Source organism: Hippoglossus stenolepis, chromosome 12 (genome assembly GCF_022539355.2).
Source record: "Hippoglossus stenolepis isolate QCI-W04-F060 chromosome 12, HSTE1.2, whole genome shotgun sequence".
NCBI classification, from domain to species: Eukaryota; Metazoa; Chordata; class Actinopteri; order Pleuronectiformes; family Pleuronectidae; genus Hippoglossus; species Hippoglossus stenolepis.
This window is the reverse complement of record NC_061494.1, coordinates 15,273,336-15,295,761: the sequence shown is the minus strand read 5'-3', so window position 1 is coordinate 15,295,761 and position 22,426 is coordinate 15,273,336. Positions and strand designations below refer to the sequence as shown.

The following is a 22,426-nucleotide window of genomic DNA, read 5'->3' as shown; positions in this document are numbered from 1 at the left end:
CAGGGAAGGCTACATCGTGACCGAAAAGACCCAGTTATAGCGAGCCATTGTGTCTGCATCATCGTTTCCGAACATCTCTGTTTCTGCCTGTCCAGACTTCCATGCAGCTTTGGAGTTTTCAAAGTAAAACAGGGCCAGCAGCATTTCCAAAATTCTATATTTTAGCGTCAGTAAACCACCAGAATACGGTGGACACCAGGCATATCCATAGCAGAGTTGACGAAAACGTAGCAGGTAGGATGCTACAGATGCTAAATAACTCTTGTGAGGTGTTTAGCTTTTTTCTTTATTTGTTGGTATGATAAGTAATAGCATTTTAGAGGTTTATCATAATGTAAAGGGTGTTCTCCCAAGACTTGTCCATCATTTACTATGATTTTCTTCTCGGTCTGTCTTCTGAATTTTACTCTTGCGGCTCAGATCAAATAAGCCTATTTACACATGTCTGGAGAAAAGGATTGATTCCAGCCTACAGCTCGTTTGCTATTTCTAATCATGCATGTTTATGTGCAAGTTTGTGACAAAAAGCTTAACTGACAGCGCGACAGTTGATTTGCAGTTCTATTTTTTTCCCCCCACATCTGACTGTCATCCCATCAAAGTAGCATATCTGTTGGTGTCTTTGAGTGTCTCACGCTGAATGATAAATATGTACATCCAAACTGGGATTCAGTGCCAATTATGCATTGACAGAGATGTCACCACAAATGTAACATTTAAATTAAAATGATGGCATTCAGTTTCAAAACTGCCTTGTGCGGTGACATGTTGTATTATCTCCCCCCGCCGTGTACGACAAGGCAAAAAACAACAACAATGAAAGAAGGAACTATCCCAAAGGTCAAATCAATAACTTGTTTCTCTGCTTTTTCTTGTTGGCACACCTACATGTCAGTCATTACGCCTATTAATAGGCTTGTCAGAGCCAAAACATTTTTATTGTCATCTTGGAAAAGCTCACTGTACTCAACATACTCATTACCCTACCGGCTTTCAAAGGCCCTGGAAGCCTTCCATCATCTAATGGTGTCGTAAGCTGCACTGAAAGCATACATGAGAGGTCAATGTTGGTATAATATCGCAGCAGTTATATTGATTTCCCTATGAAGATTGTACGTGAGCAATATAGTCGTATTATGTCGTGAATGGGAATGAAGCAAGCTCTATATCTCTCTGGGAAAAAAAACCCTACCAGGTTTAATATTTTAATTGGCAGGAAAACTTGTCTAATTATCACTTTTCTGCTTGCTCTCCATGCTGAGATTATGTAATTATCTTTCTGAAACATTGTGGAGCATTATTGCTTTGTGTATGTGTGTGTGTATGTGTGTGTGTCATTTCTGAGACGCCTCTGTACCTGACACTCAGCGAGCCACTTAATAATATGCTAGAAAGGCGGCTAATTATATCATAATAACGGCTTGATGAAAGCAGTAAGGTTGGCCGGTGAATGAATCACGGCGCTGTTAGTTAGACTGCGCAAGTTGTATCTTTGTCCCACGTTATTAGAGTCACACTAAACAGGAAGTTCTTTAATCACTAATGTATTTATTCATCATGCCACAAGAATTTGGAGTCTTTGCGTTTGCTATCGTTATGCAAATCGCAGCCGTTCTAAATGATGCGTTTCTCCGCAATGATATTTCCAGCAAATTGAATCCCTTATCAAGTTAATTACTCCGTGTTTACAAGCGCCCCCTCCAAGCCAGGATATCCCAATTAAAGACTACACCTGTTCTATTTGTGGGATCTGTATTTGTTACATGTGCCATTACACGTTCTCCTGCAGAGCACACGTTTATCACGGGGGGGTACAACCACCAGTTAGACCCCGTACTGGGCTCCCAGATTTTCACCCTGCCTCTGCAAACGTTCTGGGCTCACCGGTGTCGTCTGGTTTCGCGGGATCCTTTACAGAGGAGGAGGCAGGAACGCAGCTGACAACACACATCCGTACGACCCGGGGAGGGGGTAGATGGGTAATCTGACGGAGGGTGCGCCCAAGCAAGCAGCAGCAGCGTCAACAGCAGCCGTAGACTGCTTTCGAAACTTTTTAATTAGCACTAATTACCTTTGCAGGAAAATGTTGAGGCTTGAAAGGATTTGTGTCAGCAAGTGGGAGATCAAAGACGGTGGTGCTGTGCATTTTAATCTGAACACTGAGGGGTAATGGGGAGCTGTTTGTGTGTTGGAGAGGTGGAAGAGGAGGGGGGGGAGAGGGTGAGAGAAGGAGAAGAAGCATCCCAGGTGGTACTCGAGCAGTCTACCTCTTGTAATGCTGTCAACCAATCACACCACAGGTCCTGTCACATTATGAAATTTTCCACTAATATGAAGGAATTAACTTTTGTTTAGTTTTTTTTTCTTTTCTAATTGTTGGCTTGAATCACAGCTTTCCCTCCACTTGGTTCATTTTCTCCTTTATCTGTGTGTGTTCATTCCTCACTGTCAGCGTGTGCACACCCGTGTGATTTGTCTGTGTGTGTGTGCGTCGCTTCATCAGACTGACAGGCATTTCATAGAGGTGGTTTTTAATGCATGCCTGGACATCACTGTGGCAGGGTCATCCATCAGACTTCAAGACAACATCGATCATTTGCCATGAAGAGAGCGCAGGGTAGTGATTATTTGCTATTAGGTGGATGCTGAGGCATACAAATGGCTGGCAGTTGACAGTTGAACTCACTCAAACGTAATGCAGGATGGCTCCCCCTCTCAGGGAAATGTTGACAGGCACTGACCCTGAACACTGTAATGACAGCATGTACAGTCAGACAGGGACTGAGGGATTCTTCCTCACAGATCACATGTAGGATTTAATGTTTGTTGTTCTAATGTTGCATTAGCACATGAGTTCATTTCCAGTCGCACATTCTGTGTACATACATGATTTATTTGTGTCCTTTTCTTCATGACAAACTCATTGTTCAACATGAGGCACACTTATTGCGATATCCCTTGGCTGACTGACCCTGTCACTGTAATTTTACAGTATTATATACACTTAAAAAATGTGTGAGCCGTGTGTAGCATGCGTGAGAGCTTGTGTGTGCTTGTTTGTGCTGCATTGATGTCCTCACTGACTGAGATGCCATCAGTGAATTGATTTCCAGCTCGCGCTCACTGAAGGAGGAGGGTGTTTGTCATGTGGATAGACAACTAATCTTTCAATACAAACACTCACAAGACGCATGGCTGTGCTCTGAGCGCGCTCCAGCCACTATGACGAGGGAAGTATTGTATAGGAGCTCAGCCTCAGCTGCGTACACTGCTCTCCTCCCGCCCTTGTTTGAAGATGTATCTCACATTGCACAGTTTAGTGTCGTACACTGGAATCAGCTGTCGCTCTGTCGAGCCGTGCAACAAATCTCACTCGCTGAAACTTTTACGAAGGAGACATCCACCTTTGTGCCGTGATCTCTCTATTTTCTCTCTTCACTGTAAAAGGGAAAGAGGCAACTCTTTCTCCCAGCTCTCAGTCGGGTCAGTGCTGGAGCTTAGACTTCATCCCGGGCCAAACCGGGGTCAAGCAAGGCTTATGAGGTCGGACCTGACAGGAATGTCTGTCAAGTTCTTATCCCCTGGCCAGGGTTGATCCAGGGTCATTAATCAGACGGGCGGCGGAGATTCAAGGGGAAGCATGAGGCCAGGTGATGCTGACCTCAGTACAGTGGCTTTGATTTTATCTGGCCCTGGCTCTGTGTGTGTGAGTGTGGGTGTGTGGGGGGGTGTAAATTGACAGGATCAGTCCCCGTCTGATTCACAGTACTCTCAGCCCCTCTGCCAGCGCTAATGACATTGAGAGAGAATATTAACCTCACACACTCAGCAGGAATATCCACAGGGGTAGTCTATAAATCAGACGCCGCAGGATCCACAGCGGTATTATCATTCAAACACACAGGGGCCTAGCTTTAAATGTTCGACAGACGCACCATGGTGTAGACACTTCCCACAATTTAATCTGCACGCGTGAAGTAATGAGCAGTGATATTTAACTTCTCCATCAACAAAGAACTTTGCTAATTATGTTTCACCGATTTTTTTTTTCTTGCGTGAATTTGTTTATGCTCTCTTTAGAGATGTTTATTTTATTTTAGCAAAAAATGATGTAACTGTGTGTAAAGTTCAATCTGACATGCCACTTCCAATTGACAGCTTTGTAGCCGGCGATGCTATTACACACAGGCTATCGGGAGTGAGCACAGCGCAAACATACAAAACAGATTAAGAGTGAACCTACATAAAGAAGAGATTTGCTGGCGGCACCGAACGTACTCTAATGATTTGCATTGCCATTAATAGTAATTTGCAGCTGCCTGGGAGGAGATGTGTAATCCCCTTCCCATGTGTGAATTGACATGCATTCAGGGAGGGAGTGTGTGTGTCCTGAACGTGTGATCTTTAAATGACTGCCACCTGAGGCCTGGCAATACAGAGAGAGGAGTGCCACACTGAGCAATGACGGTCTGCATGAGAGGGGAGATGGGGAGGGGTGGGGGGTGAGAAAGGGGGAGAGCTGTGGGGGAGATAGAGACAGATAATGACAGTCTAATTCACCGTCGCCATCAGAGATGCATGTACGCAGACGTGTATAGGCCATAAACTGTAGCTGGAGGGGAGAGTGCTGGAACAGACCTGATCAGTGCTGCAGTGTGGAGGTGGTAGGAGGGATGATGGTGGGGGCTCGGAGGGTTGCAGGGCATTAATTTGCTTTACAGATAATGTCGTCTTATTTACCACGAGCTAATCCTGATAGTGTTTTGATGCTGTCATTTGCTATTTTTTGGATGTTTATTTGTGTATTTGTTAAAGGGTAAGAGTGATGAAATACAGCTGCGTTCAAATAGCGGCACATTTTTGTATTAATGGGTTATTTTTGATTCAGTATTGTTGTAAAACTGAATATCGGAAATCGTACGGCACTTTTCATTCTCACCACCACTGTATTCCATTTCAATTCTATTAAGTCATTTAGCATCATATTTAATATTTCTTCTCTGCTAAAACAAGAAAAACAAATGAGAATTGGATCAATTTCTTAGGTTGGTGCTGTTGTGTGATTATAATCACATGATATATAACTATGAATATTCTATAATATAATGTTATTCAGCTTTCATTCTTAAAATAAGCTTAATTGTTTTGGAAACGGTTAAAATAACGTCTACTAACTCACGTTGATTGTTTAAGACAACAAGAATATGGGGCATTCGGTAATATTTATAATTCAGTGAATTACGGATTAAGACTGAAGGATATTTTGCTGTTCAAAGAGCCATCAGTATATTTCTTCACTATTTCAAACTGACTGGCTCTCCCAGCATCCTTCCTCCCTCTGCCGCCGACCCGCCTCCACTAACCTCTCTTATTAAGTTTATTAAAGCCAGTCCACACACTGGCTTTCTCAGGTCCAGATCCTTTTCCCCTTCATTACAGGGCCGTATCCTGGCAGGCAATCTGAAGTGTGCTCTGAATAGTCCATTATGCACATATGAAGGCCATCACGGCCCCAGTATTGGTCAATTCATCAAACATTTATCTGTTGCCCTCTGAACGGGACGTCAGTGCGCCTGTCGCTCTGCAGCTCAGGCCCCCAGTTTAGAATAACAGCGCATTGCCTCCCTGCACCGCCGCGACCTTTGAGAGGGCATCAGGCCTTTAACTGTGATTACAGCTGCGGGGGCTCTCCAGCTTATCAAAGTGTTTGTGTGGGTTTTTATATACGTTAGTCTTAGAAACTTTTCTAGCACTTCAGTGGTAGCTGCAGGGATGTTACCTCTGTGATCACTATCGCTCTTTAAGAGAAAAAGAGAAGGCTTTGAGCTTGTTTTACATTGACGCTCTAATGTACAACTTAGACAAACTCCCAATTTGACCTGTTGTTTTCTAAAAATTGCCAACTATGATTAATGTAGCTTCAAATGCAGCAGAGACTATGTAGCACATGTAAAAGAGCCAGGGCTGCCATTTCCATTTGCTGCCTGAGGATATCTGACATGGCACACGCACACACCATTGGCAGGAGTGACTGACATTTCAGCCAATAACGGTCGAGAGTTTTCTTCCCTCTCGTATCAGTGTATTGATCTGGCAGGACTGCTCTCTGGGTCGGTGTCTCCTCTCCAGTGTCCTTGTCTGCTTTCTCACATCCTCCCCCCTGCTTCCTGTGCCGAGCCTCTGCTCCCTTTAACCATATACTGGTACATGCACTCTGTGTATTCAGCAGACAGGATGTTAGTGGATAATAGGGGTTTCTGCACATGCATGTGCTCACACACGCTGATGCACACGGGGCCGCGTGATGTATGATGGTGAGCTTACACGGGCTAAGTGGTAGTCAAAGTGTAAAGACAGCCCCATGTGAAGTATTAGCTCTGACAATGAGGCTGATCATAATTATCTTAACAAGGAGAGGATTCATCGCCTCACCTCGTTAAAGCTATCGCCTCTCTCCATCTCTGTCTCCCGCGCTCTTGTTAGTTAAAGCTTTATGCAGATACCATTTGATCTTGCGTTACTGTAGACATCACATTTTCCTAAATGTGTACAGTGACGTGATTCAGTGTGATGTGAGCGTAAATTATTTTCCGTCCTTTTTTTTTAAGAAACAAAACAGATCCCATTTGTTTAGTCTTCGTTAATGATATACGTGTTGTGCCTGTGTTACTAAATCATCGAGCATTGGGACCATCGTCAATTATGCTCATTAGTTTTGTTAAAAGCGAAAGCTGTTCTTTTTTTTAAGTGAAGTACTTTTACTGCACTGCTTAAACTTTGTTAGTTTTCCAAGCCGCACATTAAAACAAGAAAGCTTATAAAAAGTAATGAAACCGGCTATGGAAATCTGCAGAGGGAGCACAGAAAGCTGGAGAGTATTAGAAGTTCAATCCCTGCACTGTAGTTAATGCTGGATGGGACTCAGTGGCTCTCCCCTGGCTGTGAATTTAACTGATTAAATCAGCCAGTGCACGCAGCAGTGGTGACATGAAAACAACAATTAATAAGGCTCCCCCCTGTGCCATGCGGCTCCCTTTAACCGAGCAGCTAATAACATCACCCACAGGACTGCAGCCCATCATGCACACACACACACACACGCACACACACACACAAACAAACACACACACACAGGTGGCAATAGTTAGTTAGCAAACCTCTGTTAACAACAAATAAAATAATGTTAATCCATTGTGGAACACATTCCTTCCCAACTACGCATTAACGTAGATTATACTTGCAGAATAATTGCATGTTCTACCAAAATCCAGCCAGTAGTCTATTCAGTACTTATATACACTTATACTTGTGTATTTTTCTACATTTTAATTTGGACAAGGCCCATAAAAGGACATTCTTGTTTATGTTTTAACAAATCCAAGCAAACAACAGTAAATTCACAACAGGGTGTGTGCTGTTAAGTATATTGTAGCATAATGGGCCTTGCTTTAATAAATGTGAGGCACCGTGGGGGGAAACGACAAGCAAACAGAGTAGGATTTCATAAAACTGGCACATCTCTCTATTCATCCATCTTGCCAGTGCATTAATCAGACCTGATAAGAGCTTGTCAGCCAGCGGCTTCGCAAGCACACCGGCTAGGTGCTGTTGTTAGCTGCTGCATGTGGGTATCAAGTATACGTGTGTGCGTTGGCAAAATGTTGACGTTTCTTTTGAAATGCGGCGGCTCGGTCCGCCTCGCTCGCACGTCAACAATGAATCGCTGATTTGTCGTTTCGCTTTGTAGTTCAAAGTTGCTGCCAGTGCGCGTCTGTGCGAGTTTCTGGATCAGGGAGAACGTCAAGGTGGAGTTCGAGCTCATCGGGCGTAAAGAAGAGAGAGAGAAACAAAACAGACAATAAAAGTGATGAATAACTACTCAGTGACCAATTAGCTGGACAAGTTAAGATCTGATAGGAATAATGTGTATTCTGCTACATCACATAATTTTCCAACTGCTCATCATCTTTTTGGCATTTCTTTTGCCAATATGCAGTGTCTCCTCCATTGTTTGTTTTCCATCATTGCTCTCCATTTGTAGATTGTCATAATACAGGTATTATATTTACATGGCTCTAAGTTTGTGTGTGTTATGACACAAGGCAGAACCAGCGAGGAGCAATAGTTCATGCTGCAGCTGTTCAGACCTCACTGTACCTGGAGTCTGTCAATTTGACACTGTTCACTGGAATTAATGATAGTTAGTGTCAAGGTTATCTGCTTTTTTAAAGCTAGAGACACATTTATAATAGATGATTAACAAAAAATACAGCTTGGAATATAAAATTTATGTAATTAGAAACTGTGTTAGAATTAATTTTGTAAGCTGTGAGAAAGCTGTGTGTGTGTGTGTGTGTGTGTGTGTGTGTGTGTGTGTGTGTGTGTGTCTGTTTGTCATATTCTGGAAGATTTAAATGTCAATAAAGTCACCTAGGACACTCAAACATGGCGTGCTGACAGTGTGAAGGATTAGACAACACACACACACACACACACACACACACACACACACACACATCGCCTCTGTGCACCTTCTACAACTTGAACTTTGCAGGGCCCTCACATTACTCCTCACACCGCCCTCCATCATTTTTATGCCCGTGTGAATGTGTATGTGTGGGAGAGGGAAGGAGTTGAGATGACCCTTCACCTCTCTGAGCAGCGTGTCATAAAACGCAGCGGAAGTGCTGAAGTGCTGAATTCCTTTATTTAAAAAAAAATACAGAAGCCGTTTAATGTTAAAATCACTAACCCCTATTGCGGCACAGTTGCACACAAAAAAAAAAAAGTTTCCTTTCCATTCTATGTGTGATTGCGAGTGTATTCCGGTTCCTCTGTGAAAATGATGGATGACAAGTTAAATTTGTGTCTGGGGAGTGAAGGTGAACTGTGACAGAGTGATTTGTCTTGGGAATGGAGGGTTAGGGTCAGGCGAAACTGGGCGCCTCAAGGCACAAGACATTGACAAATTCATCCTGCCCGCCGCATTTCTGAAGCCTTTTGTTTTGAATCCTGGCTACTCACAAGTGACCCCCATCCCTCATCCTGCCAGCCGCTGAACGATGCCTCACCATGCCAGGGGAGCTCAGCACCACTAATTCTTGTCATTCACTTCCCTGACAGGCCCCCGGACCCTTACTCTCGCCGCGTATGAAAGAGGGAGGCTGAAATATTTATTCCTGCACTGTAGCGTCCGACCAGATGTAGAGCCATAACAGTTTTCCTGTTGCCTTGTCATTGCAGGTCACTGGCGGGCCTCAAAGTGTTCACTGAGCTGGAAGAGCTGGTCGTCGACAACAATCTGCTTGGAAATGACCTGCGGTTGCCCAGGTTACCCAACCTCCACACCCTGACACTCAATAAGAACCACATATCCTTTCAAACAAATCACTCAGGCCCTCTTTCCATTTGAATTAAGCAGACATAGATTACAGGCGTCAGTATTAGAATAAGGTTTATTTCGCTCGCATTGCAGTGTTGATACAGCCTGCTTTTGTCTCTTTAGAAGCAGTTTTCAACGCGCTGGCTTTGCAGGGAGCTCTCTGTGTGTGTGTGTGTGTGTGTGTGTGTGTGTGTGTGTGTGTGTGTGTGTGTGTGTGTGTGTGTGTGTGTGTGTGTGTGTGTGTGTGTGTGTGTGTGTGTGTGTGTGTGTGTGTGTGTGCGCGTGCGCGTGTAGCAAATAGAGAGCAGAAGAAGTTGGCTGTCACTGAGCTCCACACACACACACGACTAGTTTCTGAACCACAGGGACCTCTAGTGGAGTCAGACTTCAGAGTCAACACAGCAGATGTGTTTTTTTCTATTTTCAAAGAGAATAGATTGTGTTGGGTTGAAATTACATCCCGGGAATAAAACATGAACTAGAATAATGATGTCGCCCATTTGATAATATCAGTGGTTTCAAATTAAAAAGGGGGGAAATTTTGTCTGATCAATTTACATCAGATGAATTGTGCTTCACTGTAGCACTCTACCTCGGCAAAATAAATGGAATGGGTTATTTGATTTGTCACTAAACAATCTAGAACAGGATCACATCATTGATTATAGCAGCCCTGTGTACACCCATTGCCACCCAGTGTAAACACGTTAAAACCAGAGCTGGGCACAGCAGCTCCCCCTCACTTCAACACGCAGGCACAGAGCGAGGCTGTTTATGATCAGTCAGAAATGTGTGAACTTCCACTCCGAGCTTCAGAACAGGTTTAGCAATGTGTCCTGTTTTCCTCTGGTTATGCAGATCCTACTGGATAATGATGCTCACTCTCTCACACACATACACGCACACACACTTCCAGAGTCAACATTAAAACTGGGGCTGCTTGAAGTGTGCGTCTGGGACTGTGCGCCGAGTTCGGTTGTGAAGTGGTCGGCACATGCTAATAGGCCAATTATGTACATCCTGTCGTGGCACAGTGCCATTTTAAAGCTCGAGCGCTGCATTAGTGCTGTTGTATTTTGACACTTTGGGGCTCAATTTTCCAAGTGAATGTATTAGTGATGAATGTGCCTGCTTAGGGGCTGTTTGTTTTTTCCACGTTTCGCAAAAGTTTTTCCACGGCACGGCTCTGGGAAGCACGGACTGTTTGAACCACAGGGCATCCATCATTTTGTCACTGTTCTGCACCCGGCCACCTAGGAAATGAAAGAGATCGAGAGAAAGAGAGCGAGGGAGCAGCGGCAGCCAAATTGTGTCACTGCTATATGCCAAAGCCTGCACCTTAAATTGCCCCTCTGTCTGCCCAGTCTCACAAAGCCAGTGACTAGCCCCTTTGAGCACCTCTGTAAATTTGACAGTGACGTGTTTTAGTGCAGACGGGCCCGGGAGGGGCCGCACGGGTAGTAAATGCTAATGTAATTAACAGCGCTAGGTCCTTGACATCCGCCCTTTGACACCTGACTGATATCGAGGCCCTGCTGGAACACTTGGCTGATGTGACCCCGTCGCTGGAGTACCTAAGCCTGCTGGGAAATGAGGCCTGCCCCAACCAGCTGGTCAGCCCAGATAAGGACGAGGACGACTACCAGAGATACAGGTCAGTGGCCACACATGAACTGGGATGATGTCACACATGAATAAGGAATAGATAGAACTGGATGGGTAATGTTATGGGTGTGTTTACGATTTCAGTCCGACACTTTTGACACTATTGGAAGTGATAGCTTTTTGTAAGTAATGGATTTGGAAATGTTCTTCTTTTCTTTTTTTTGCATCCAGACCCCTGTATTTCACAAGCAGGCTGTGGATTCAACCACATCACTCTAAAAGCTTTGTCAACCGGCTCCTCTACACTCCAGTTTGCAAAATGGATTTCATGTGTGACTAGTCACCACCACAAATGAGTGTTTACTACTCTGCCCTGCCCGAGCACATGATGCATTAAACATCAAGCCAGGCCTTAAGCCATGCAATATGACCACCATTTGTCAGGGTCCTTTACATGAAATGCGATAAAAGGCGAAAAGCATACGCTCTTTTGTCTGTTTTAGCCCTAAGTGCTTGTTTCTGACTCTGTGTTGCTTATTAATCATTTACCAACCTTGCCTTTCTTGAATAATCTTTATTCTCTCTTTGTCCCCCCTCCACGCTCCCTCCCTCTCTTCCCCCTCTCCCCCCTTCTTCCCCTCTTCTTGCATGCTTATCTTACTGGTGAGGGGAGCTGTTCTGTTTTGACTGACAGTGTCTACAGTCCTGTAATGTAATATTCATAATGTGTCACATAGTAAAACATCAATTTGAGCGTGATGCAGATTTTATGTCTGACAAGGTTAGGCTGTGTGCAGGTCGTGACAGCACTGGCCTTGGGCAATAAATACCCAGCCCAGTGCCCCGGGAGCTCTCGGCCTCTCAAGTGAAATACCCTGGTTCGTTGCATTGGTGCTCCAATTAGTGCAATGACATAGAAACGCAGTGTTAATTCACACAGTATTGTGTCGTCTGCGGGGAGGTTAAACGCTGTCCCGTTCTTAGCCGGGTTGTGCTAACGCTCTGTGGCCTTTTGTGGTACTACAACAACACGAGAGTTGGAAATGTTCAGAGTTGTTACTGATTGTGCAGCGGTGTGCTCATAGGACACTGTCTCCTCTAAAAAGTATTTGTTTGAGAAACCCAGATACGCTGAGACAATGTTTATAACTCAACCTGCGTCTTTTCTTTCTGCCTCTGTGATGTGTAAAGATAAACATATTTTTTTATGTGACAATTTAGCTTCTTATCTCGAGCAGAGTTATCGGTTTGTCCAATCTCCTCGTGTGGCAGATCAAAGTGCTTGTGCCTGAGGTCCCTCATCCATCAGCTGCACTCTGTGTTCACTCAACCTTTTTCCTAAATGCCATAAAGGCAGCTGCATAATAATTACCCTCGGTGTCTAAAGCTTTTGTTTTCTTCTTTTGTTTTCTTTTCTTTCATTTCTAAGTAAAATCAATAATTGGTAACACATTTTATCCTATAATCTTAGAAAGGAATAGGCGCCTCAAGCTTCCTACTAAAACAAGTTGCTACTCATGATGAATTTCTAAGAAAATTCTTGGAACTAATACGTTTTCTCAGAATTCCTCCTCAGTTAAAATGAGATTCTGGTAAAGATAAAAGTTATTCACAAAGCACAAATATTAGGAACAGGAAGGAAAACTTTTAAGATTCTCAAAGACTTTCTTAAACAAAGGAGAAAATAGTGTTAGTGAGTTATTTATTATAATAATTCACATGTACCTCTTTTCTTACTTCTCTAGTCAAAACTTTGCCTGGATTTCGATTTCTTTTGTTTGACTTAAAATAATCCAGTAAATCTGAAAGTGTTACTTCACAGCAGCCACTCCAAGGAGAGCAAACATTATAATTGATGTCAACACATGTTTAAAGAAAAAAAAAAAAGGTGCATGAATCTTTCTTGTCCCCAATCATCTGTACTACCCCTCCTACCCCCCCCTACCCTCCTGCGCTCCCTTATCCTCCCTCTGCGGTTGGGTTGAATCATTAATATCCCTACTGGCTGACAGAGCCTTGTCATCTGCTCTGACCCTGTGATGGTAGGTTACCTATGGAGAATAACCTCTCTGCATGTCTCCCAAGGGCATCTTCACATTTCATCATTGAAATGCCCTGAACAAAGTCCTTTTACAAGGAGGCGGGCACAGGATGCGAATGGGTGCCTCTTATATACAAGCTCTCGTGCTCTCATCGGAAAAGAAGCTTAGTTGTGGCTAGAACCGTTTCACTTTTACCATCATACTGTTCTTGGAAGAAGTCATTTAAGGTCTTAATGATATATTTAATGTTTTAATAATCTGTTTCCGTCTTGTTTAATGTTTTCTTTCAAATCATATCGGATGGATTTCTTCGATAATTTTCTCCATCGAGATTTTTCCACTTCCATGTCAGTCTGACCACATCCCCTCCTTATAATCCTCAGGTGTTGAAAACTTGAGGCAGGCTTTGCCATCTCCCCTTCATCGACGTCGCCATCATCAATTTGTCACGGCTCTTGGCGCACAGGTCTCGTCTGTGCCCATATCCCCTGTCCTTTCTCACCCTCCACTTAGGTGCCGCGTGCATGTCCTCTTTGGCTCCCAGCTCAGCGGTGCCTCTATCCCTGCCTGCCTGTGAGAGGATCCGTTGTCATCTATGTATTCCAACCATTATCTTTTGACGTTTCTCTCCCTCCCATTGAAAGACAGTGTGTGTCTGAAAGCTTAGAGAGATATCTGTGATGCTGTCACAATGACAGCTCTGGCAGGCAGGTTGTATCTCCTTTCGTGCTATTTATATGTCGCACTTATTCTTATCAGCTTTGAAGATCATTACATACAAGGAAATATCACCATTAAGCCCGCGTGATCGTTAACTCTCCATAAACACGGCTTCTTTTCAAGTTTTGTTGATTTACATATTGGAATTGGTGTCAGTTTGATTCGTTTACACGTTTCCTTAGATTGTCTCTTTGTCTCCTCGGCAAAAACACGGCCTGCAAGGCGACCTTTCATAAAGCAGCAGTGTGGTACAGTCAAAGCTGAGCTGTTGTTCTCTTTCAGGTACTTTGTTCTGTACAAGTTGCCCCAGCTGAAGTTCCTGGACACGAGGAAAGTCACCCAAAAAGAGGTGATGGAGGCCCAGGCGAGAGGAGCATTCATGAAAGTGGTCAAACCAAAGTCAGAAGCTGTAAGTAAGCTCTGTTTTTTTTGTTTTTTTTTGTGTGTGTGTGTGCACTGTTTAAAGTTGTCGTCGCTCTGAAGTCCTGAGTGGATTTGTCACATTCATCCCTTCCTTCCCTCGTCTATTCTTATCCTTTATCCTCCCTTTCTTCCCGTGCATGCTTGACTGTCAGTCTCCCTTTGCAGAGGTCCTACCACTGTGGCCCTTTGTAAAGAGCCTTTCTTTGCCATTGCTTTTGTGTGTGTGTGTGTGTGTGTGTGTGTGTGACCACGGCCTGACCTGATTCCGTATGCATGAGCCCAGATCAAAGACGACGGGCGGCTGTCCGGTCGCTGTTGTGTTGCCAAGTGTGACATGGCTGCCGATTGGAGTGACAGCTCACGTACACGCCGCTCACAATCGCTTAATTATCCCGAGCCCGTGCACTTATTCCTGCCTCTCTTGTTTTGGGCCACACAGACTAATTAGAGTTCGGGAGGTTCATAGATATACCCACTTCACCCCTTTTTCACCCCCTTTATCTCTTCCCCCCCTAATACTCCTTCGATAATGCAATATAAATGAACAGCTTTGGCCTAGGTTTGATTTCATGTAATTGTAAGGTCATGAAATATTTACTTTGGATTAGCTAGGCTTTGTCATTTCAATGCCTCTGGGGCTCCGGCAGTGAGCCTGGGAGGTAACAACGGATCCAGAGCAGCACGAGCAAAGGGATCCAGTGACAAATCAGAAGCATGTGAGTCCATGTCCGGGTTTAAAAGTGCACGAGGAAAACAAAATATTTATTGTTCGAGACAATCAGCGTTTGGTGTCACTTCATGCTGAGCTTTGTTCTGGATTCTTCACGCGAGCGGCAAGTGAGGAAGCGAAAACATTGAAATAATTTAACCCCAGTCTGGCATGTTTGGTAGACGGAGAAAAGTGGAATGAAAACACTGCTCATCCGCTTTATATGAAAAGAAACTGAGGACCTCTACAATGCTTCTTGGCAGGGTAAAGTCACTTTATAGCATTTTATTTACATAGCTTGTCAGAGGAGAAGAAATGTTTGCCTGCCGCAGATGAAAGGAGAGATAATCACTGATTCGTGCTGACACGACGTGTTTTGGTGTCTTTGAACCTGTTGTATATTATGCAAAGTAAAAGGTTACAGCTTTGATGAAAATGTGTCTTCCATTGCTCACAGTATTTTGTGCCGTCCTCACCTCGGCTCCTTCATTAGCGGAGTTTGAGTCCGTCTGCACAATGCATGGAGAGATCTTTCGCCCAGAGGTATCCCGTGTCGGGGCCCTGCGATGTCACAGCGCACAGCAGCATTTCCATAGCACTTGTTTTGAGTTAGATGAGATGTGATGTGTCAACTATCACAGGCCCGATGAGCCATGAGTACCTCCCGGCTCTAATTGTCCACATCACACATGATTGTGAGCTGACCAATAGTGCGGGCCACCAATTAGCGGAAACGTCTGCGACAGAACGGGAAAGCGAGCAGAGATTATGGCGTAATTAGATATTTGTGTTTGCTGTTATGTCTGGTACAGCGGGGTGTTGCTCATAACAGTGGCTCATGGTACAGTGTCTGCCATTTGCTTCATTACAAAGGATGGTAATTAGCTGTCTTACTGTCGCGTGTGCTACCATTTGAGTCTCAATTAGACGGGAGGTGGAAATATACAAGGCCACAGACGTGTTTTGAAGATTTATTTACGAAACGACTTAACTCTGGATGTAACATTTACGGACTTTTTCCTCGTCGTGCACTTCTTTTTTCCTCTAAGACCTCAAATGACAAATCTCCTTCCTACTGTTAACAGTAGATTAAATTCAAACCATAGTAGCGGCAGCGACTGCGGCAGGGTTACGGTGATACATGCCCGTTCATGACAGCATAAATCTGAAGAGAAAGCTCCTCGATCAGATTGTTTCCATTGCAGGGTGAATGTATTGGAAAAGTTAATGTGCTGAACTTTGGAGACCTCTCTTGAGTCATATCGGAGTGGATGGTGACCACAGTTTAAACTCCCTTTCAATCATGCCGTTACGACATGGCACCGAGCGACGCCACATGGTTCCGATAAAGCAGTTATGGTCCTGAGCACCATAACTTTTCGTACATTCCCAATGTTTTCCGTGTTGCTTAAATCACAACCAGACAGTCACCAGCCGGCTGTTTTCAGGAAGAAGGACATACACACATAAAAAAAAGTCAGTTTATACAATGAGGATCATTTTGTCACCTTTTTCATTTCTTTAATCGTCACTGTCTTGTCTTTATGCTAAAATGTTCATGGCACTAAAGCTGCTTTCAGACAGAACTCCGGATAATCTCCTGAAATTATCCCGAGGGGCTGTATGAGAGAACACAACTGTTCCCGCCTGTTGCTGCGGACAATCCCCATAGTTTCTCCTGCCAGCCCCCTAGTCCAATATCCGGTTAATGTCCAAATGAGCCCAAGTGAGAAAACAGCCGGAGATCCTCAAGAGGATTCACCGCAACCAACTTGGCATGTTGATGACGTTTCTAACACGCGACAGAGTAAAACTGAAAAAATAATACTAATAAATACAAAAATCTCAGGATTAGATATTACACCCTGTGTCTGAATGCTGCACCACCCTTTGCCTGAGCACTCTTGGGATTTTTCTGTATTTGTGGACGCGACCGACCGCAAAATTCTTGTGAAAGGCAAACTCCGGAAAGTCTGGACCTAATTGTGCGGACATTCTCCGGAGTTCATGTCTGAAAAGGCTAAAGTGGGTGACACTCTGCTGTCTATGACTTGGCTGCATGTTTTGGTGTTTGTCTCAAACAGTGAGGGGTGGATTGTTGTGTGTGTGTGTGTGTTTGGGGGCATAATTGTCTGAGTGGAAAGGACAAGTAGTTGGACAGAAACGGAGGCTAAATAACAAAGACGAGAGCAGCGGAGGAGAAAAAAAAAAAAAGTATAAATACCTGAAGTAAACAAAAAAACACCACAGAGGGTACGATTGAAGTGTTTTCCCCCAAAAGCCACAACACTAAGCAGAGTCGGAGTGGAAAAGCCTTGAGCTGTATTTTGGGAAATTGGGCGTGTTGGAATGCTATAATGTGATAATTCTCTTTGAGGACTTAGAGGTCATGGAGTGAAATGGCGTTAAACCACGTAGAGCCATTTGGACTGCGCTGGGGCTGCTTTCGGAAAATACATGTGGTAAGTTTTGGCCCGGCTCCGCCACCTCCTTCCACTCCGCCACGGACCCGATATTATGCTGTCGAGCCCTCGGGTTAAACTGGCCATGTCTATCAAAACACTGTGACAGTACTTTCTGTTTTCAGATCCTGAGCGCTGCTAAAAAAAATACAAAATAGAGTGCGTAGCAAATTTAACTAGTAGAATAACATTTACTCCTTGCCACATGTTCAAGAGTGTTTCACAGTGAATGAAGTACGTCCATGGTCCCCCTCACTAAGCGCAGCCTGGTAGCTACGTCAGCGGGTATAAATGTTCCTCGGATGTCACTTAGATTTCGCCCGGATGAAGTATTTGACTCGATTTTGTAGCATGAACACACGTTTAATTTTTTTCCTCGTCTCCTCCTGCGTATAATGTAAAGCAGACTGCATTGCAGGGTGGCTCGAGCCAGCTCCCGGGTCCCATGAGTCTCTCACACACAGAGGGTAACGGTTCTTCAAGGGAATTGACAGTGACAGAGCCAGGAAAGTCCTCAAGTGGATCTTTTCAGTTCAGTTTTTTCTTCCCGAGACACTAACCTGTTTTACTCCATTTTACAGCGGTTCATTTTAAGTTTACACCGAAGGGAGCGGTCCCAAATCTAAGATGGACTGCATGCTTTCAGACCCATGATTGTGCATTATGTGATGCATGATTGTGGCTCTTTTTTTTTCTCTGCAACTCAACTCTGGAAAATAAGGAGGAATTCTGCTATAAGTTGGCTGTTCGGCTTCCTTTTCAAGTCTCGAATGTACCCTGTAAAGTATGTTGCCACGTTCATCTGTGTGCTTGAGAGTTATGAGTTCCCCGAAGCTCTCAAAAATAACAAACAGCATGCAATATAGCGCTTTGTGAATGTGCCTTCAGTGGGTTAGCTGAATCATTTTACTGAACAAATGTGTCCTCGGAGAAAACTCAAAGAATATGGTTCTCAACAGGGGAAGGAAATACAACCCGACAGATTGCTGTGGAAGCAAGTTTATTACCAGTCCTCGCTCTCTGCTAGATTCTACATTTGCGTCGGCTGTTACACATGCACAGCCCTGATTTGTCACCTTTCTTTCATGGCACATTCCTGAATCAATACGTATACAGTAGGTTGACTTGAGGACGGCGCTGCGGATTGAGTGGGAGTTGTGGGCAAAATGAAACCGCAGCGAGTGCCTTGTCTGCTTTATGCTCAGACAAATAAACTCGCTGACAGATTGTGATGTGCTCGCGTTCAAATTAGGTTCTTTCCCCTCTTACATAATGTCTTGTTATCTGTTAATTGCATCACATGAGACGCGGCTGTTCTCCGTCTCTTAATGACAGCGTATCCTAAATGTTAAAACAGCTGTTTAGAATTGTTCAAACGTGTTTAGTTTGTGTGATGGATGAAGTACACTTTGTGCTTGTGTCAGATATTTCCAGGGGAGAGCCACGTGTTCTCTCAGGTATGTGTGTGTGTCTGTCAGTGTCTGTGTGAGTCATGCAGGCCCCCGTGTGTGTGTGTGTGTGTGTGTGTTTGTCGGTAAACGACTGCTGAAGTGCGAGGAGTCGGTTCGGTGCTCCCACCAGCGCAACAGGCCCAGTTCTGATTGCTCTGGCAGCTTTAACCGAGAGGTCACGCAGGGGTTATAAGCCAGGAAAACAACAGCAATTAAGTGGGAGTGACTCACACTGTCCACATAAATCACCCGGGCTGTGCATATCATAAACACATTGTAAAACTTTAAAGCACAATTAATTGTAAGTAATAGTGCCAAGATTGATTTATTGCCTCTTTCAAAGCCTGGAGACACGGGGTGCGTGACCTGAGTGTCATGTCACTCTCACAAGCCAAAATGATAGATGTATTATTATTATTTTTTGGAGGGGGGGCTAAAACGCGGAGCATAAAAAACAAACGTGTTTTCGTAAGGGCTTTTATGAGACTGAGGCTGAAGTGGCCGCGTTGCGCTAACTGATTTTCCTCCCTTCCTGCTGGCATCCTGCACAGAGATGGAGCGCCTCTGCGGCGAGGCATTTGTTGTCTCGCCGTCTCTCGTGTTTAGCGGTGGAGTTTGAGGCCTGTCAGAAAACAGGCCAGGGCTGGCCGGCAATAATGAGACGTCTCCCTCTCCCATTTTGATATAAAGTTTTCATAAACTCTGACAAATCGTGCAATCGTTCACGTAACTTTCCTCCTTTTCATCTTTAAAATGTAAGCCTTTGTTAAGTTTTCATGAGCGTAATAATATTGAGTGCCTGGGATTGGCAGGGTACAAAGCCTTTTCTGCTTTTTACACATAACGTTCCAACTAGATCCTTTATGTGCCTTTGGGACGGGCCAAGTTTTTTTTATTTTCAAAGTTCCATTTAGACACTGAACGCTACAGGGAAATAACACACTTCCTCCTTCTAGGATCATTGAACACATAATTCTTTGGACATATGTAAAGTAAATTCTGCACACGCAGGCCTGTAAAACTGAGCCTTCTTTCATTACATGCCAATGTGTTGCACAACCCCACAATCCCTGCGCAAGCACTGCAGAATTATAGCCACTAAGGCATCCCTTCAATTACACTTCTTATCAAATGATGCTTTTAGCTATTACATAGTGCAGGATCCCTGTGCGTTGGCCTATCAGTCCAATCAGAGCTAATCCTCCCTGTTGGTCTGTTTGGTGACAGGAAGATGCTGCTAGTCTAATGAGACACAGCTGGCTTAGTGTTTTCTGTTGCTCTGGAAAAAAAAAAGAAGAGAGAAATCCATCTCTTTCTTCCACCTCCTACCCCACTGGGTGTTCCCTCAGAATTGTGCCAAACTTTAAATCTCTCAAAGAGATCAGTTATTCCTCAGCCTGTCTCTTTTAGTTGATGTTGACAGCGCACATTAATCACTATTTCACCACCCGCATTTATTCTTTACTTTGAAGTTGATTGTCATGTTGCACCCACTGGAGGCCGCTTCGCTTTAATTCACGTTCAGATTTTTATCAGATAATTCAAGTAAAGTTGTTGTTGTTTATGACATGCAGATGTTGCCGTGCTATTAAGAGAAGTTAATGAGTGCTAGAGCCTCTAATCCGAGCTGGATGTGGTGGATATGGTCTGTGTGTGAGTCACCATAGGGACCAAATTGAAAGTTTGAGTTACTTTGTGTGAGAGCGCAAATGTTTTTCCCCTTAAATATGCACAAACAGGGTGGCACCGGACTTCTCCCCCCCACAGTGCGCTGGCTCATTGGGGCTTTATTCCATTATACCAGTCGTGTCTGTTCTCCGGCCCGTGTTAATGGAGAGGGAGTCTTCTTTCAGCGGCAGCGACTTTCAGAGCGTGGAACAGAGGACGGGGCCACGGAGCTGAAAGTCACTCCGCTGAAGTTTGTGCTTACACAGGCCTTCTTTGTGGTTTTTAGAGCTTGTCAGACATGTCAAGCACAAGCTCGAAAAAGTATATTGTTTCCAGCCACTTGGATTCCTTTCCCCCTGACATCTGCCACTCTGCCGAGATGATAAATTCTTGCCTCATTAAGCGTGGGTGTGGGATTACAAGCTGACAACACATTAATCACTGGGCCGGGTGGCAGCAGCCCCGCACCAGCTACAGGCATTGTTAACCAAACTTTTCTAATGTGTCACTCTCCTCCCTGACAGCCCATAATCAATCATCCTGATTGGCAGGGCTGATAGATTACACTATTTATACTTTGTGTAATGAAAGCTAGCGCTTCCACCTACTGTCATTGTCGCGACGATGATAGGCCACACCGTCTGGCTGAATGGGAGCACGTACAAAAAAACAGAGACGGAGAGAAAAGAAAGGGAAGGCAGACCTTGGTGCTGCATTGTGAACTTTAAAACAGACACTCCATGGGGGGGGTATTCTACGTGCCTGTATTGTCCCCCCCTGCACCGCATAGCTTCAAGGCAGTCTTCACACCATCACTGAGCTTTTGTCATCTTTGTTGCTATCAGTGGCAGGCCGTGCTCTCGCAGGTAAAACTATGCTTTGTCTGCGGTGGGATCGAGTTTCTCCGTGACCCCGTCGGTGAGGTGAGGTTTTGTTGTCGGGAGCCTCCTCACTGACAGAAAGTGAATGATTTACACGTGTATAACAACAAAATGACAGGACACCGTAGATTGTACTTTGTATGTTGTGTGTGTGCGCTTGTCAATGTGCAGAGGTCGGCGGGATAATGGATTTCACTGTTTCCTCACTAAAAGCTTCAGAACTATGTTACATCGGTTTACAACCCCCAGCAGTCATGGGAACTTGTGGATGAAATGACACACTGCTGGTAGCCTTCAAACATAATAAGGTTATGTTTCTTTTTTTCTGTGTTCATTTTCAGCAGTACGTCTTTGTCTGGAATTAGAGATGTCCTCGACACACCGAGAGAGGATATTGAATATGAGCTCTATAGTTGAGAGGCTGCCAAGCATTTGGAGAAAAGGAGAAAAAAAGGCGGTGGGGAGAAAAAAGTCTGTCATGTTTTTGACAGGCGGTAAATCTGAGAGTTTTTTTGCGAGACGTTGCCGCCGTCACGAAATTAGTTAACTAGACCGTATTATGGAGAACCAGGTAATTTGCCCTCAGAGATGCAATCGCAAATAACTAGCAGGAGGCCGCATCCCTGACCTGACATTGCTTTGTGTATAATGCAAAATCTAGTGACATGCTCAATGGGATCTGTCAGCTGCAGGATTGAATTCTCTGTCTACTGCGTCTCAGTTTGGAGCACGCTGGTCAATTATTTCTGAGGCTGTCAGTGCGTAGGGAGACACTGTTATTTAGTATGTGTTAACTTGGCATCATTAAGACGCTCGCCTGACAGAGAATAGCACACCTGAATGTTATTTATTTTGATTCCCCCGACAGGGGTAACCTTCAAACACGTTGACCTCTCCCTGTTTTGCGTTTTGTGAAATCCCACTCGGGCCATTAGAAACCGGAGCTGTCGCGACGGTGGGGAATCAAATGACCGGGAGTCGTCTAATCTAACGCAGTAATGCACGAGAGAAGCTCCCATTTGTTTGGACAGATTGCTCTGATCATGTGGTGGCAGCTCGCGCTCGCACAGTCGACGTGGCTGT

General features: G+C 44.4%; 1 protein-coding gene across 1 annotated transcript in view; it reads left to right on the top strand.

Moving 5' to 3' along the window:
• The window catches only part of lrmda (leucine rich melanocyte differentiation associated), a 201,039-nt gene that overhangs the window by 124,474 nt on the left and 54,139 nt on the right, over positions 1 to 22,426 (top strand). Inside the window, exons 3-5 of the mRNA XM_035172075.2 lie at positions 9,244 to 9,370; positions 10,897 to 11,036; positions 14,032 to 14,158. Of these exons, the coding sequence (XP_035027966.1) occupies positions 9,244 to 9,370; positions 10,897 to 11,036; positions 14,032 to 14,158 (394 nt within the window). The remainder of the gene's footprint in view (positions 1 to 9,243; positions 9,371 to 10,896; positions 11,037 to 14,031; positions 14,159 to 22,426) is intronic.